This window comes from Trifolium pratense, linkage group LG2 (assembly GCF_020283565.1).
Source record: "Trifolium pratense cultivar HEN17-A07 linkage group LG2, ARS_RC_1.1, whole genome shotgun sequence".
Taxonomy (NCBI): domain Eukaryota; kingdom Viridiplantae; phylum Streptophyta; class Magnoliopsida; order Fabales; family Fabaceae; genus Trifolium; species Trifolium pratense.
The window spans coordinates 53024678-53040585 of NC_060060.1; the positions used below are offsets into that span (position 1 = coordinate 53024678).

Below are 15908 nucleotides of genomic sequence, written 5' to 3' on the forward strand. Positions count from 1 at the left end.
ATTCTTACATGACATGCATGATTTAAAGAGTCATATTTAATACATGAAAAAAAAAAGAGTGATATTATTCTTTACAAGATATATTGTGGGTATATAGTTGTTGGTACCATTTGTTGGGAAAATCAAGACTTTTCAACATGTATATTTTCAACCAATACCAACAATATTTGTTATTGAAATGCATCTAACAGTCGTATTTAATTCACGAGAATGAGAGAAAATCAATCGCGTGTGAATTATCTAATATTTATAATTAATTTTTGAATTTAAAATTAATAATACATTAATTTTTTTTTTATATTTTCTTTAATTAATATCATAACACTTAAATTTCTAGATTAAAAATTAATTAAGTTATATATATATATATATATATATATATATATATATATATATATATATATATATATATATATATAATTTTAATATGAAGTAAACTCTACGAGTTTAGGTTTCGATTCCATCTAATCTAAATGAGTCAATGTAAAAACTCGATTCTAACAACCTTACAACTAATATTGGAATAATGTAGTTATGTATAAACTATAGACATATCTACTTGTTTGTACTTTCATATGTGTATTTTCCTATTTGCGTGTTTAATAAACTATGTTATTGATAAAGAGCACCGAGTTATTTAGTAATATATATGGAGGGATCAAATTACACCGGTGTAATATTTGAGTAATGTTACACCGCTCAATAACGCTTTGACGAATACAAATTTTACAAAATTCACTGTTGGATTGAAAGCTTATATCGTATGAATCATCCATGTTAAATTTTACAAAAATCTAAAATCGTTTGACATGTTATTGAGATAAATCTAAAGCACGCCACAAGTAAGATGTTTGTTGTTTTTCTCCAACTCCTAGAATTGTATGTTTTATGTAGGAAAGGTTTATGTTGCTTTCTTCAATCTAAGTGAACAAAAGGCGGTTATATCTGCGCAGACATCAGACCTAGCTAAGGTTTTGCCTAGGAGAGACTCGAGTTCTTGTAAAGGCAGTGAAGTATGGAGTGGAAGTGACATTGTAATAACGCAGGGAATGTTATGAGAGGAAGTAGAAATGCATGGAAGTGCACTATTTGTTCTCAATTGCAACTAGTTTAGTCCCGAAGAAAGAAAGTTATGTCTTGTAACATTTAAAATGCACTTAATCCAAGTCAATTTGGGTGAAGTTGCACACGAGTGTGTGTGTATATATATATATATATATGTGGCATCCAGTGTCTAACTTTCTTAGGGTTTATATTCATATTTCTTTTTACTGTATATTTTAAATTTTGTTTGGAATGCTGTAGAACGGAAATTGAGTGGCATCCAGGAAAGTGCTTGACACATAAGCTTTTGAAGAAACCAAAGAAAAGATCAAGAAATGCCAAAGGGATCATAAATACTGAAAAATGTGAAAGTTTCTTCAACTTTTTCAACCCTCCCCAGACTCCTGAGGATGATGATGATGATGATGTATGTTTCTTATTTATATTTCTATCCATTAAAAAGTCGTAAACTGATTGTTATTGACCATTGCCTTTGTTGCTTGAATGGATAGGTTGAAGAGCTTGAGTTTTTGATTGAACGTGATTTTAAAATTGGATATGTCAGTAGTGAATACTTGAGAGTGATGAGATAGATATAATTGTTGTGTGTCATTTGTTTTGAGATGTATTTATGTTGGTGTGCATTTGCAATTGTATTATCCAACATCAAATTATTCCTGAGGCTGTGTTATGGTTCACGGGAGAAGCCGACAAATGGAAGAGCAAGCACAAGGTGTGGATTACGGATGCCAGGAAAACTCAAACCCGATAGACTCACCCGAATCCAAACTCAAGTCAACGGGCGAAATCCAAGTTGACTGAGTTTGGGTTCAGGTGGCACGCGAATATATGAGTGTGGGTTTGGGTAGTATCAATTGATGGTTGAATTTGTCAAATTTTTTGCTTATAATGAATTACTATCAATGTAGTAACTCATTATTTTTTTGAAGATATGTAGTAACTCATTATATAATTGAGTTTTTTTTTTTTGAAGGAAATTATATAATTGAGTTATTACTATGTCATAGATATAAAATTTATATTACTATTTAGAAGTGTTTATCAATGTAGTATCTTTTTTTTAGAAGTGTTTATCTTATGATCTATAAAACACAGAAAATAGATTTTTCTCTCTCAAGTCAACCAAGATGTTTCCATTAATCGATTCCGTACACATCAACTAAGAGGTTGAACTTCATATAGGTATATAACAAAACGAGAACGTATTTTGCCTTTCTCAAATCCAAACTCATAAACTCAAATTCATACCCATTGGTGTTTGGATATCCTCGTAGAATTTAGGTGTCCCCATCATGTCCCATTTTTAGAGGCGGAGCTACTCATGAACTAGAGAGGACCATAGGTCCATAGCCCGTCCCAAATTTCAATTTTTATTTTTATAGGTATATATATACATATTTTTGTTAAAGTGTATATGATATATATTAGTCGTTGCAATCTAATACCAATAGTGTAGCCTATTGCAGCAGTAACAAAGTTTTGCCCTGTTTTTGATTGGCACGAGTTTGATCCTCGTGGATGCCATTTTAATTCTATTTTTAACAAAAAATAAATACTATAAAATTGTAAAATGTGAGAGATTTGAACCCAACAAACCACTACACCGCTAGTGATGAATGAGATCCTAAATTGAATAAATATATATATATATATATATATATATATATATATATATATATATATATATATATATATATATATATATATATATATATAGAGTCAGGATCCGTTGACACCAACTAGTTTGACATCAAATGTTACACCTCTTAATAACGTTTTAACCGATATAAATTTTATAAAATCCACCGTTGGATTGAAAGTTTACATCATATAGATCATTTGTGTAAAATTTCAAATAAATCCAAAATCATTTGATATGTTATTGAGATACATCAAAATTAACGGTTTTTGTATTTTTTTAAATGCCGTTAATCTTTATGAGAGGTGTAACATTTGGTGTCAAACTAGTTGGTGTTAACGGATCCTGACTCTATATATATATATATATATATATATATATATATATATATATATATATATATATATATATATATATATATATATATATATTTATTCAATTTAGGATCTCATTCATCACTAGCGTTGTATTTTTTTAAACGTTATTGAGAGGTGTAACATTTGGTGTCAAACTAGTTGGTGTTAACGGATCCTGACTCATATATATATTCATATTACAAGTTATAAAAAAAATCATGGCCCTCCCCAAAAAATAGTTCTAGCTTCCTCATTGTTCACTTTCATATGAACTTGAGTTGAATTTTGATATTTCTTTTTATTAAAACAAAGAGTTGAAAATTAAAAACTATTTTGTTTCAACAATATGATTTTTTTAAATAAAGAAAAGGCTTAAATGCAATTTTGATCCCCCTATTTTGAATTTTTTGAAGTTTTGGTCCCTTATTTCAAAAACCAACTTTTTAGTCCCCTATTTTAGATTTTTTGTACTTTTAGTCCCCCACTTCATTTTGAGTCAATTTTCATGATGTGACAGATGACACATGGAAACTACAATTACATTGTTTATTTTATTTCAATAAATCATTTTATTAAAATTTATTTTGATTAATAAAATATTAAATAAATAATTTAATTAAAAGAGATTAATCTCAAAAATCCCTAATTTTCCCAAATTTCTTCATCTACGATCATCATCTCATCTCAAATCTAGATTTATTCATCATCTCATCTTCAAAATTAGGGAATGCTTTATTGAGTTGGTTTCCCTTTAGGTCTGAAGTTTTATGCTATGAGGAAAGTTATAGAATAAATAAACTTGTACAGTAAATAGGTAATTTTATTGATATTGGGAAACAATGAACGATTTCCTGATTGAAAAACATGGAAATTTTTTTTGTTCACATTAGTGAGATTTTTGGTTACGAGGAGTTAAGTGGAAGAAACGGAGAAATGTTTTGGTGGGGTTGGTGATGAAGTTGAATAAATTTGGATTTTTTTTTTGTTGATAGACGAATAAATTTGGATTTAGAGGTGAGAGGATGTACACAACTATGATGGTGAAGAATTCTAGGAAAATTCGGGATTTTTGGGATTAATCTCTTTTAATTTATTTATTTAATATTTTATTAATCAAAATAATTATTTTTTTACTGTAATCAAAATAATTTTTAATAATATGATTTATTGAAATAAAATAAATAATAATGCCACGTGTAATTGTAGTGTTCATGTGTCATCTGCCACATCATGAAAATTGACTCAAAATGAAGTGGAGGACCAAAAGTACAAAAAATATAAAATAGGGGACTGAAAAGTTAGTTTTTGAAATAGGGAGACCAAAACTTCAAAAAATTCAAAATAGGAGAATCAAAACTGCATTTAAACCTAAAGAAAATAAACAAAGAAAAAATTTGTTTAATACCCACCTTAAAAATAAGCATATAAATGTAATTTAAGAGTTAATTTAAGTGTTTATAATTTAATAGTAATAAAATATAGTTCAGAATAGACAAAGCCAGTTCAAAATAGATATCAATATCTCAATTACCTCCTTTACCTCTATTTTTTAAAATTGAAAGAAACTCAGACTCAATGAATTCAAATATTTTCAATCAAAATTGAAGCGGGTGGGAGGGGTGTCTGCGCGACTATATGTTATACTGTCATGGCTGACTTCATACAACCTTTTTAATACTATTATTAAATTGTTGGTCCATTTTATTAATACTATTAAATTCAACTTTTTTAAAGCATCATCCTATATTTTTGAAAGAAAAAAAAAAGTAATATTTGTTTATTTATTTATATATATGTACATGTACATACTAGTAGTAGACCTCACCGCACCATACTCCCACCCACCCATCCATCTCATTCCTTTCCTCTCCCTCCTTTCTCTTCCATTTCCCTTCTCCTTCTTTCTCTCCCAAAAAAATAATCATCATTATTATTAATAATATTAATTATTAAAAAAAATAAAATGTTATTTTCAATCCCAACAACAACGGCGAGCACCTTATTAACCCTTCCTTCTCCTTCTTCTCATTTCTCCTCCAAACTTAACGCCGCCGTTACTCCCAAACAAATCCAACTCAAACTCTCCGTTAACCCCCCCTTAACGGCATCATCATCATCATCATCTCGCGGCGTCACGGACAAGCTCAACAATCTCGCCTCCGAATTCGCCTCGCTAACCGAACCCATCGATAGAGTAAAAAGGCTATTACACTACGCATCTCTCTTACCTCCGTTAGACAAGTCCGAGAGGGTTCCTGAGAACCGGGTATTGGGCTGTTCAACGGAGGTTTGGATGGTGGCCCACATAGACGAAGGTAGGAAAATGAGATTTAAAGCGGACAGTGATTCGGAAATATCGAAAGGTTTTTGTTGGTGTCTTGTTTGGATGTTTGACGGCGCGGAACCTGAGGAAGTTCTTACGGTGGAGAGAGATGATTTGGTTGGTATGAATGTAGGGTTGAATAATGTTAAAGCACGTTCTAGGATTAACACGTGGCATAATGTTTTTTTTGCCATGCAAAAAGCTACTCAAGATTTGATTTGATCATTTAATTGGTTAATTTCTCGCACGTGTGGAGATAGATAGATGCTAAGGTTAGCTAGGTTAATTTATTTTCACCATTTGATTTTTCTCCTTAGTATAATTAACCTTTCTTGTCTTGGTTGGGTGATCAATAGATGTTATGATAGGGTAGGGAAGGGCCAATTTATATATGTTTACTCTATTGAGAAAATGTATAGAAAAGTAGTTTAAGTTGTTTTTTTAGATAATTAAGGAAAATATATTTTGGTGATGGGAGAAAACTAGCTTGGTGTTTTTATTGATCATTATGTTATAATAAATATAATTAGATGCATGTTGTTGTATAAAATATCCTTTTAATTTGCTATATAGTAGTAGTTCACAACAAGCAAGTGTGGTTGCATTTGTTTTATATGCCATGTAGGTTAGTAAAATAAAAAATAAATTGGAGACCATGAGAAAGGACATAGTATTAGTAAAGCTGTGGAACTTGTTTATTAGTGTAGTAATATCAATATTTTATATGTCCATGTACCCTTTTTTTAAAAATTATTAAATTAGACTATCAATAAAAAAATATAAAAATGCAAACATACGAGACACTTAATAAAAATAAGGGTTATGCTAACCGGTGCCCCCGGGGCACTGGTTAAGGAAACCAAAAAAGGAAATTTTTAAATTGAAAATAATACTTTTTAGACTTTCGAGGCGTTGACTGCACAAAGTTCAATGTCATATTACTATATTTGTTTCCTTAAACAGTGCCCCAGGGGCACTGTTTAGCATTTTCCTAAAAATAAATACAAATAATGCAAACCCATAAACACGCAAAACATTTAACACAAATGACTCAACCCCTGGACTATTAGCTAATTTTTTAAAATATTTTTATGGTTAATTAATAATTAACTATAATTTCTAACAAATATTTTAAAAATATACAATAAATTAAAAATTTGAGGCCCTATGTTGGAACAAGTGTGTAATTTGTAGAGAAAACTTGGTAGAAATATGAACACAAATGAAGAACTATGTGTGAATTGAAAAAAGGTTCAATTAGTCTCATATTGGTTGGAACACACACAGAGTAGTGTTTATATACTAGAATGTCACTACTTGGAGTACGCCCCAAGGGGTACCCAATTTTGTAAACGGGACACATCATGCTAAATATCACACACACGCGTCGCCGTCCGTCCGGATCGGGTCGAGCTTGAGCTTGGTGATATATTATTTTTTAATACCCAGAAGTAAAAAAAAATTAATTATTATTTCAAAATTAATTCGCACATGTTTTATGTGCTCCGACTAAGTCTTGAAACGGCTATATGATGAGTCATCATAACCGTTATGCTGGAACTGAATGGGCCAAATTTCTTGGTCACGTTTTGCTTTGCTGGTTCCCACGATTTCCTCCTTTCTAGTTCAATTCTTTGCTCTATAAATACTCTTCAGTTATCACAATTTTTTTTACTCTGATTTCACAATTCGAAATCTTCCTTCTTCTTTCTCGCTGCTTTATTCTTACTTACAAAAAATCTTTTTTTTTGTTGTTTCACAGAAAGTAGTTGTTGCCACTTCAAATTGATAATTCGATTATCAATATTAGACTAGTTGTTATACGACCATCGAATGTGTTTTTCTGCCTGTTTGCTACAGTGCAGTAGAGAACGATATTTAAGATTGCTAGTCTACCTTGCACAATTTGGGTAGTGCCGTGAAACGTCTTAAAAAAAACGTATCGAACCGCGACTCGGCCAGTAATTTCTTCGTTGCTTATTTTTAAATCTTTCAAGGCAGCATTCATAATAGATGAAGAATTCTTCTTTGACAATAGCCATTTCCAAAAGCAAATCTTCACATACTCCAAAATCTCTTCCACATTGATTATCTTATCTTTGAAAAAATAGCTTAATTTCTAACCTGCCATCAAACCAAACGACCAACTAAATCAACAAAATAGTACCCTTGAAAACCTTTGCCCCACACCTTCTTACCAAGTTGCTATTGTCTTATTGATGACTACGACTATTTTTATGGAGAGTCATTTCTTCTCATCAATTGATCTCGTCTTTTTGGGCATGATCTTTGACCTGTCTTTTATTTCTTCATCACAATTATTTACTAAAACGTTTTTTAAATTAAAAAAAAAAAAACTTTGCATGGGCCTAGTCCCCTTCCTATAACACATTAATCAATCTCTATTGAACTAGCTAGTTTGTTGAAAATTGTTTCAAAATATAAGTAAAAATTGATAAATAAAAGTGAATGTATTTGATCCAAATTTTGAATCAATCAATCAAATACGTGAAGTTTGTTTGATTTATTTTTGCTTATATTTTGAGACGGATGAATATATATATAGGTAAAAACTAACATGTGTCCTAAAGGTTATGACACATATTAGTGCTTTAAAAAAAATAAAATGTTTTATCATAATTCATGCATCTTTTTTTTTTAATCAGCTAAATTTTATTAATATACAAATCTCCTAAACAAGAAGTATAAGTGATCAAAAAGTACAATAAACCACCACATCAATGTGAATGTTTTTACTTTTGAATTTTTAATATATATGTGCCCTTAGCAAGACCCATATATATTAATGAAAAGATAAAAAAAAGGAGAATGTTAACTTGTGCCCTTAAGGCACATGTTAAGGAAGCAAAAATAGAAATTATTAAATGCTAATTTGTGCATTTTGACTTTTGAAACATTAAATTTCTTGTATCATTAAATGATGAATTTCTATTTTGGTATACCTTAACATGTGCCCTAAGGGCACACGTTAACAAGACCCTAAAAAAAATTAGCTCAACTCTCAAAAAAATGAATATGTATGATAATGATTGTGTTTTTGTAGGGATAAAATCATACTGCTTGGTACTTTTTTGGACCTGGGTATAGATTCAAATTAGTTTGTTTTTTAAATGATCATGGTGGGGTTGATATTTTTTTTTTTTAAACCAAGGGTTGATATGTTTTTTGAAAGGGTAAGAGCATCCACAATAGAGCACTCCATTTTTGAGTACTTAAATGGTCCCACATAGACACATCATCAATTTATTATTTTTTTAATAATAGTACCTAATAGGTACTCAACCCCTCCAATGGAGCATTTCTTAAAAAGTTCTAAAATGGGTCCCATCAATAACTCCACATCATTAAAATTTGAAATTTAATTTAAAATAATATTGCCAAATTAATTTTTTTTGAATATATTAAATAAAGTGAGTCCCATAAAAAGAAGAGAGAGTTCTTATATTAGAAGTGGTACCTATTAGGTACTAAAATGTGTTGTGCTCCAATGGTAGTACCTAATAAGTACCATGAGTACCTAATAGATACTACACCATTAGAGATGGTTTAGCAATATGTAATTAATAGTGAGAAGGAAAAACATTAATTGTGCTTTTACATTATTAGTGTGTGTGACTATGACAAGTTGATCGGTGGTGAGAGAGGAACAGTACAACTTATTGAATTAGTTGACAATGTATAACAATTAATATATTAATAAGGTTAATTTATGGTGGACCACTTTTTATAAGTGATCCACCATTGATCGGTGTTTAAAATTATCTGAAATTTTAATGATTGTCGACAATATTCTTTAAAAGTAAAAAATCAAGACTCTTGTAATCTTTGCAATTAAAAATGACATGATTGGTACTAGTTCGATACAAGTTACATTTTTATTTTTTCTTGTTTTTAAAGGAATTTGATTCCGTGTCTTATTCATTCTCTGATAGATCAATATATACAAAAATACAATTCCCCAAATTAGACTCCTCATCATCCTATATTAATGTACAATAATATACTAGTCAACCTATATCAATATACATTAATATACAATAATAACTAGTAAAGACTAAGTCATTATTTCAACTGTAAAAATAAAAATGATAATCAGTTTATACTCTCAAAGAACGATATATACATCGTCCTTAAAATTTTAAATATTTTTTAACTACTAAATCCACCATGGATCACTTGTAGTAATGGTCATATTAAAATTTTCCTACTAACAATTTATTATTAAAAAAAAAAAAAAAAGCAGTGGTGGTGGTTGTGAAGAATTAATATTGAGAAGAAGATTTCAATTTCTCATGCTTTTGGCTTATGTGGGGTTGGGAAGGGCCTGCTTAATTATTCAATTTTGATTAAAATTACTCTTTCCTTTTTTATGTTTTATTCTTTCACCGTACTGTATTTGTGTTTGTCATATTCATTTTCTTTCTATAGAAAAAAGATTCATTGATTCAAGCAAGCGGAAGTTAGAAAAGTCCATATTGATAACTGCAGCATATATGCATGGACCATAGAACATTATTCAATTTTGGTTAAATTTTGAATGTTGACGTTATCATTATTATTGGCAAAAATATCTTAGTGATGATGGAAACTGAATTGACTAGGATAGGAGTTTGTCCTTTTCTTATTTTCACATTAGATACAAAAATTTGTTTTTCCTTGAGCGCCTAAAAACGAAAGGAGCAAAAAAAATAAATAATTTCGACTTCACTGGGGATCGAACCCAGAATCTCTGGTTCCGTAGACCAGCGCCTTATCCATTGGGCCATGAAGTCCTTTTGTATTATCAGTTTGGCACGAATAGTAAAGATATTTTACTGACATCTAAACATACCCGTCAAGGATAAATAAGTTTTGCCTTAAAAAATAGAAAAAGTAGTTTCCATTCACATATTTCATCATAACATAAAATGAACTTTTGCTTCTTAAAATAATTGTATCACTAATTCAAAATTTCAGCCATGAAATTTTGTCCAAGAGTTCAATTTTTTCGTGGGATAGGTTGTTATTTAATTATTTTTAAAAATATTTTCTATCATATAATCAAATCCAAAGCAACCGATTTATCCCAGAGTAAAATTAGTCCATTATAAAAAAAGTATGATTAGTCCAAAATTTTCAGAAAAATAAATAAATTGGGGATTTTTAACATGAAAAATTGAAACAGTATTTAGTAAGAATTTTTTGAGGCAATAAAGAGAATAATCTTATGTGGCAATCTTACCAATGATCACCTTATTACACATTGGAGAAAAAGAAGTGTCGATGTTACATTTGTACTGTCCGAGACTTGGTTTCTCCCAATTCACCTGATGAGGCATCGATTGTGGGTTACTAACGTGAGACCGGACCTGCTGTGCTCGACGCTTCCAAATGGTCCACACCATAGCACCGAACAACTCTTGTTGTTCCTTATCAAGTATATGCAGAATATGGAGAACAAGTTGTCTGTGATATTATTGTTAATGTTTAGTCCTACACTGATATGGTTCCATAAACCTGCTTGCTGCCAACAGTCGATGCTGCGAGGACATAGAAAGAACACATGTGCACTATCTTCTTCATTGTCAATACGCACAAATGCAAAAAGAGGAGTGTTAATAATGCATCTAACCGTGTTGCTATCAAAGGTACCACTGATTTTGTCAATATCCTATGCCTTAGAATTTGTCATCATAATATCTTTCACCTTCATAAAATTGTCAAGCACCTGCATATTAGATGGAGTAGGATAGGAATGGACGAGAAACGATTTTCTCCATTGAAAAAAAGTTGAGGAGATAATGTGTGTATCTAGACCATTAGATCATAAACATGTGATAATATTTTAATAAAAAAAATGAAGAAAAGTTGGTCAATGGTTAAGATCTGACAATTGAGAAAACTTGAAGAAAAAATAAAAATTGAGAGGATCATTTCTTTTTTTTGACTAAAAAGATAACGATATTCATTCATTCCAATAATTGATATAGTACATCAGATCCAAATACACATTCAATATCGCTAAAAACAAAAAGGATGAATCTGCGAACAAACTCACAGCATCCGTGTTAATAGCATACAACGGCAAAATGCCTACAAATAATAATATGATAAAACTAAAGTCACCGAAATATCCATGCTTCCGGATCTGCAACGTTGATGCTCAAATCATTGATTGAATCTGCAGCTGATTGAAGATGATCTTTCAATATGAACTAAACGAACACTGTAACAAGACGGAGAATTCAACAACGTCGTACCAAGACGACGATCAACACAAGCGCCGCACTCAGACGACGATATCACACAAATAAAAAAGAAAAACAACTAAAAAACTTAATCTATGTGAAAAATCATTTATTTATATTGAAAACAACAAGAAAAAAGGTGAAGAGGGGTGATTTTATGCCAAATATGACCTAAAATCACCCCTAACTAGTAGAGGAAGAAGAAACTCAGAGAAAAAGAAAATAGGGCCGGTTATTGTAGAGGAGGATCATTTCTTAGAATGGACATATCTTTATTTTGTTCCGAGATATTAATATCCTCTCCGGTAGCAATACTTTATTCCACTTACAACTGCCTTGGAGAATATAAAATATGGGAGTTTGTCGGTTGATGACTCTTGGTTCAAATTTAATATGAACAAAAACATGTATTTTTAATCAAGACATTGAATTCAAGTGATTAATGAACTTCCATTAGATTAAGTATTCGGAGAACTCGAGTTCGATTCCTATAGGGAACAATTCTTGATAAGAATTTATATTTTAGTTATTTTAGACCTTAATTCTTTTTTATTTATTTTTTATTTATTTATTTTGTTGGTACATTAGACCTTAATTCTTTTTTAATTTTTACTAATCAGACAATGGTTATTTAGAACAAAAATGGTGGTTTACTCAAAAATTAAAAGATTAGAGGGGTAATACGGGTATTTTGCGCGCAAAACCTATTCCCTTCTCTGCAAACGTGTTTCTCCTCTTATCGTTTGGTGCAAGCCTTATTCCATCCTGCTCCCATTCGTTTTCTGCCATTCAGCCGCGCACACCACCGTCAACCAGCTCCACTCCGCCGTTCAACCGCCGCTCACGACCAGGTTCTTATCTTCTCCGATTATGTTTTTTTTCCAGTGCTTTCTTATCACTGTCAATTGCTTTCTTATCATTCAAAAGTTTATTAACAGATCCAAGCACGTTGACATAATAAATTAGTTAACAATAACAATGTAAATGATAACAAATAATTGGATCCAGATCTATTCTACAATGAATTAGCAAAAGAAAGAAAATCAAAACCCCAAAAATACACCAAAATTGTTCAAGGTGATGACATAATTTGTGCGCGTGTGACTATGTGTTCTTAATTCTTATGCTCATAGCGAGAGGCTATAAAACACGACGTTATGGAATCAATTTTCATCGTTAATTTCTTCAATTTCTTAGTGTGTGTTTGATTCTGTGGCGGAAACATTTGGTTTTAAGTAAATTGAATGTGTAAAATTGATTCTGACTAAGAGTGAGTCGAAGGTAAAATGATATGTTTGGATACATTAATGTAAAAATGTGTTGAACAATAAATTTGAGTGAGTACCCTTGAGCATAGTTCAATAGGTAGTGACATTGCAATATGCTCAATAGGTAGTGGGGACATTGCATTATGCAGGGGTCGAGGTTCAAACCCGAAATTCCCCACTTATTCACCTTATGGAGTGAAATTATGGCCACTAGGTTGCTTTACCAAAAAAATAATTTGAGTGAGAAATCAATTATAGAATCAAATGCTCCAATTTCTACCTTCAAGTTAGAATCAATTCTAGAGGCAAAATCAAGAGACCAAACAAACATGTCAAATCAATTCTAAACCTCTAGAATAATTTTTGCCTCCTCCAAGAGAGTGGAGCCAAACATACACATACTTGTACAGTTCAATATACTTGTAAATTTCATAAATATTTTCCTGAAACACAAAGCTTTAGAGATAATATGGCTTTCTACTATCGATGATGAGGTTTTGATTTTTGTTTGGTGATAATTCCACCAAGGTTTGATTCAATTTGATAGCTTCCTGAAATGTTTTAAATTAATGCTATGAAGATGTAATCAGCTGAACCAATATTCTATTAAGTTTTACTTCTAGCATTTCTGAAGTTGTTTACTTTTTCTGCAGAAAATTATAAAATCAATAGTGTTGATGATTTGCCAATATGAATAAGTTATTGGACTATGGAAGGAAAGCCCTGTTTTATGTCAGGGTACTTTCTGGATATGAAGAGCGAAGAATACGGTCTTTTAGGATGCAGCTTGAACAACGTGTCCTACAGGTCTAATATTATTGATGTTATTTACATTTTAAATAAAAATTACTCATTTTTAAAATTGTGTTTTTTAAATATAAACCATTTAAGCTTTATTATTTTTTTACCTCTAAAGGGCCTCTTTATGTAATTTGCCTGGGCCTCAACATGTGTCGGGTCGGCCCTGCATGCGATGCCTCATTTTAGAGACAAAAGAAGAACTGTTTCCCTAGCTATTATTTGAAACAGGATAGAATCCACACTAGCGAAATGAAGGGGTACCAAGTGTTGTCAATTGCAGATTGAGAAAAAATGATGGTTTGTTCAAATTCCGCTATTCAAAAGTGCTATAACACCGCTATAGCTGCTACTTGACAATATATTTTGTACTAAATAGTGATTTGCGGAACAATAGCGATATGTTGAAATTCTGCTATGCAATAGCGCTATAGTGCCGCTCTAACTGCTTTTTAATAACTGAGTAATAGATTTTAATGGAGTAGGTGTGATGCATTTACTAATTTTAAAATTAGTATAACATTGCTTATGTTAAGCATCTGTGATCAGTTACGGTCATCACAGTCATCTTGGTTTTTGAATCATTATCATGTTGATCCATCATCTGATTAAGAAAAATGATCGGCTTTTAATTGAGATGATATAAAAATCATATAAAATAGGAAAATAACACAGGATAATTAAGATATTAATTCACAATGTATTCTTCCTTGTTTCGAAGTTACTATTTACATTGGGGAAATATGAATTTTACCTTTATTTTTTGTTGCGGTGAAGGTGGATATGGGATTTCCTCTTAAAAAACCACATGTTGCCCTCAAAGTCTTTCTAATATTTACTATTTTTATTTAATTAAGTTCTGATGTGTATGCTATTCTCTAATGAAAAGGCACAAGCAAGGAAAGCAGCCATAAATAAAGTACCTGAGCAGATCATTTTATCTGAAGTTCGTCGAATGGTTGAAGAGATGCAAGCTTTGAACAAGAAGCTGGAAGAAACAGTAAGTTTATGTCTCGATTCTAGAGGTGTAGAATTTACTTTGACTTAACAATTGATTTTAAATTGAAACTATAAATTGAAACTTTTAATTCTATAATTGATTTCTACACTAAATTTTTTGTTCAGTTCACTTTTAGATGAATGTATCAAAATATGAATCACTTCATTTTCAACTCATTTTTAGCTAAAATCAATTTTACATAATGAATTAGCTCAAAATCAATTTTTGTTACTTTCTAACACACAGTTTAATTGTATTCTCATGAAAAAAATATGAAACTTTGTAAATTTACGATTTAAATACATTTTTTATTTGGTATTTTTTTTTTTTTGAAAAATTTCAATTCTTTTCCTCCGCTTGTGAATATGAAGGCACAATGACTTCTAATAAAAAAAAGTTATTTATTCTTCTCAAGAAGATCTACTACGACATAATTGCAAACTTCCGTATGAAATGCAATTTGTCCTTAGTTTTGTTGATATTGAATTTGGATCATTCACATTCTTTCATTTTGCTTTTTGTGGGATTAAACATTCATATTGTGTCATGTTTGTCTTAATTAAAATCTTTATGTGTCATATTAAGTTGTTGTGTCATGTGTGATATATGGTTTATTTTCATTTTAACACATGGTCTTCGATTGTTTCATTTGTAGCACTCAAATTTGTTGCATAATAATAATAATATGATGCAATTTATGTGTAGGAGGTAGCCATCGAAGAATACTTCAAGCCTCTTGACATGGAGGCTGAGGTTTTGATGAAGATGCAACTTCAAGGGGAAGAAAACAAATCGGAGATGATGATGAAAGCACTGCAGGAACAAGCCATGCGTCAAGAAGTTGAGGCAAGAAAAAGTAGAAGTATGCATCAAACAGACAACATTGAAACTAACCAAAATGCATCCGAGACTCTGGTGAAAACGTGTATAGGCGAGGAAGAAAAAACTTCAAAGGACAGTGTGCATGAAGCAGACAAGGAAGAAAAAACTTTGAAACTTTGAAGAACAAACTATTTGTATTATTTAAAATTGCATCTTGAGATGCAATCATGTTATAACATTAACCTTTGTTTTTTGAGGTATGGAATGGTTAAATAATAAATTTCCTGCATGTTCTAATTCTAATAATACATGTAAAACATGTAAATTTTGTCATAGTACCTTCTTTTAGTATCGGACTGGTCGTGAATACTATTAGTTACTAAGTGTAT

At 30.8% G+C, this 15908-nt stretch overlaps 2 protein-coding genes and 1 non-coding gene across 4 annotated transcripts; 2 read left to right on the forward strand and 1 right to left on the reverse strand.

The window, feature by feature from the left end:
- The first annotated feature begins 4882 nt into the window (after nucleotides 1-4882).
- On the forward strand, nucleotides 4883-5827 carry LOC123908659 (sufE-like protein 2, chloroplastic). The gene has a single exon (XM_045959369.1). It carries the CDS (start codon nucleotides 5024-5026, stop codon nucleotides 5603-5605), a length of 582 nt encoding a protein of 193 aa, XP_045815325.1. The 5' UTR covers nucleotides 4883-5023; the 3' UTR covers nucleotides 5606-5827.
- Nucleotides 5828-10103: 4276 nt separating this feature from the next.
- On the reverse strand, nucleotides 10104-10176 carry TRNAR-ACG. Its single transcript has one exon. It is a non-coding gene; the product is annotated as a tRNA-Arg (tRNA).
- A 2075-nt stretch (nucleotides 10177-12251) lies between these two features.
- On the forward strand, nucleotides 12252-15857 carry LOC123908436. 2 transcript variants are annotated; one of them, XM_045959067.1, is made up of 4 exons: nucleotides 12252-12482; nucleotides 13553-13706; nucleotides 14587-14697; nucleotides 15403-15857. In XM_045959067.1, exons 2-4 carry the CDS (start codon nucleotides 13590-13592, stop codon nucleotides 15697-15699), a joined length of 525 nt encoding a protein of 174 aa, XP_045815023.1. In that variant the 5' UTR covers nucleotides 12252-12482; nucleotides 13553-13589; the 3' UTR covers nucleotides 15700-15857. The 2 variants fall into 2 exon arrangements, with proteins under 2 accessions (XP_045815023.1, XP_045815024.1); XM_045959068.1 differs by lacking the exon at nucleotides 12252-12482 and adding an exon at nucleotides 13354-13427.
- The last annotated feature ends 51 nt before the right edge of the window (nucleotides 15858-15908 follow it).

Bases quoted from the DNA above. Each gene is read 5' to 3' on its own strand.
- LOC123908659 (XM_045959369.1), top strand. From the start codon at position 5,024: ATGTTATTTTCAATCCCAACAACAACGGCGAGCACCTTATTAACCCTT.
- LOC123908436 (XM_045959067.1), top strand. From the start codon at position 13,590: ATGAATAAGTTATTGGACTATGGAAGGAAAGCCCTGTTTTATGTCAGG. The intron at 13,707-14,586 runs GTCTAATATTAT...TCTAATGAAAAG, and splicing joins TTGAACAACGTGTCCTACAG to GCACAAGCAAGGAAAGCAGC. The intron at 14,698-15,402 runs GTAAGTTTATGT...ATTTATGTGTAG, and splicing joins ACAAGAAGCTGGAAGAAACA to GAGGTAGCCATCGAAGAATA.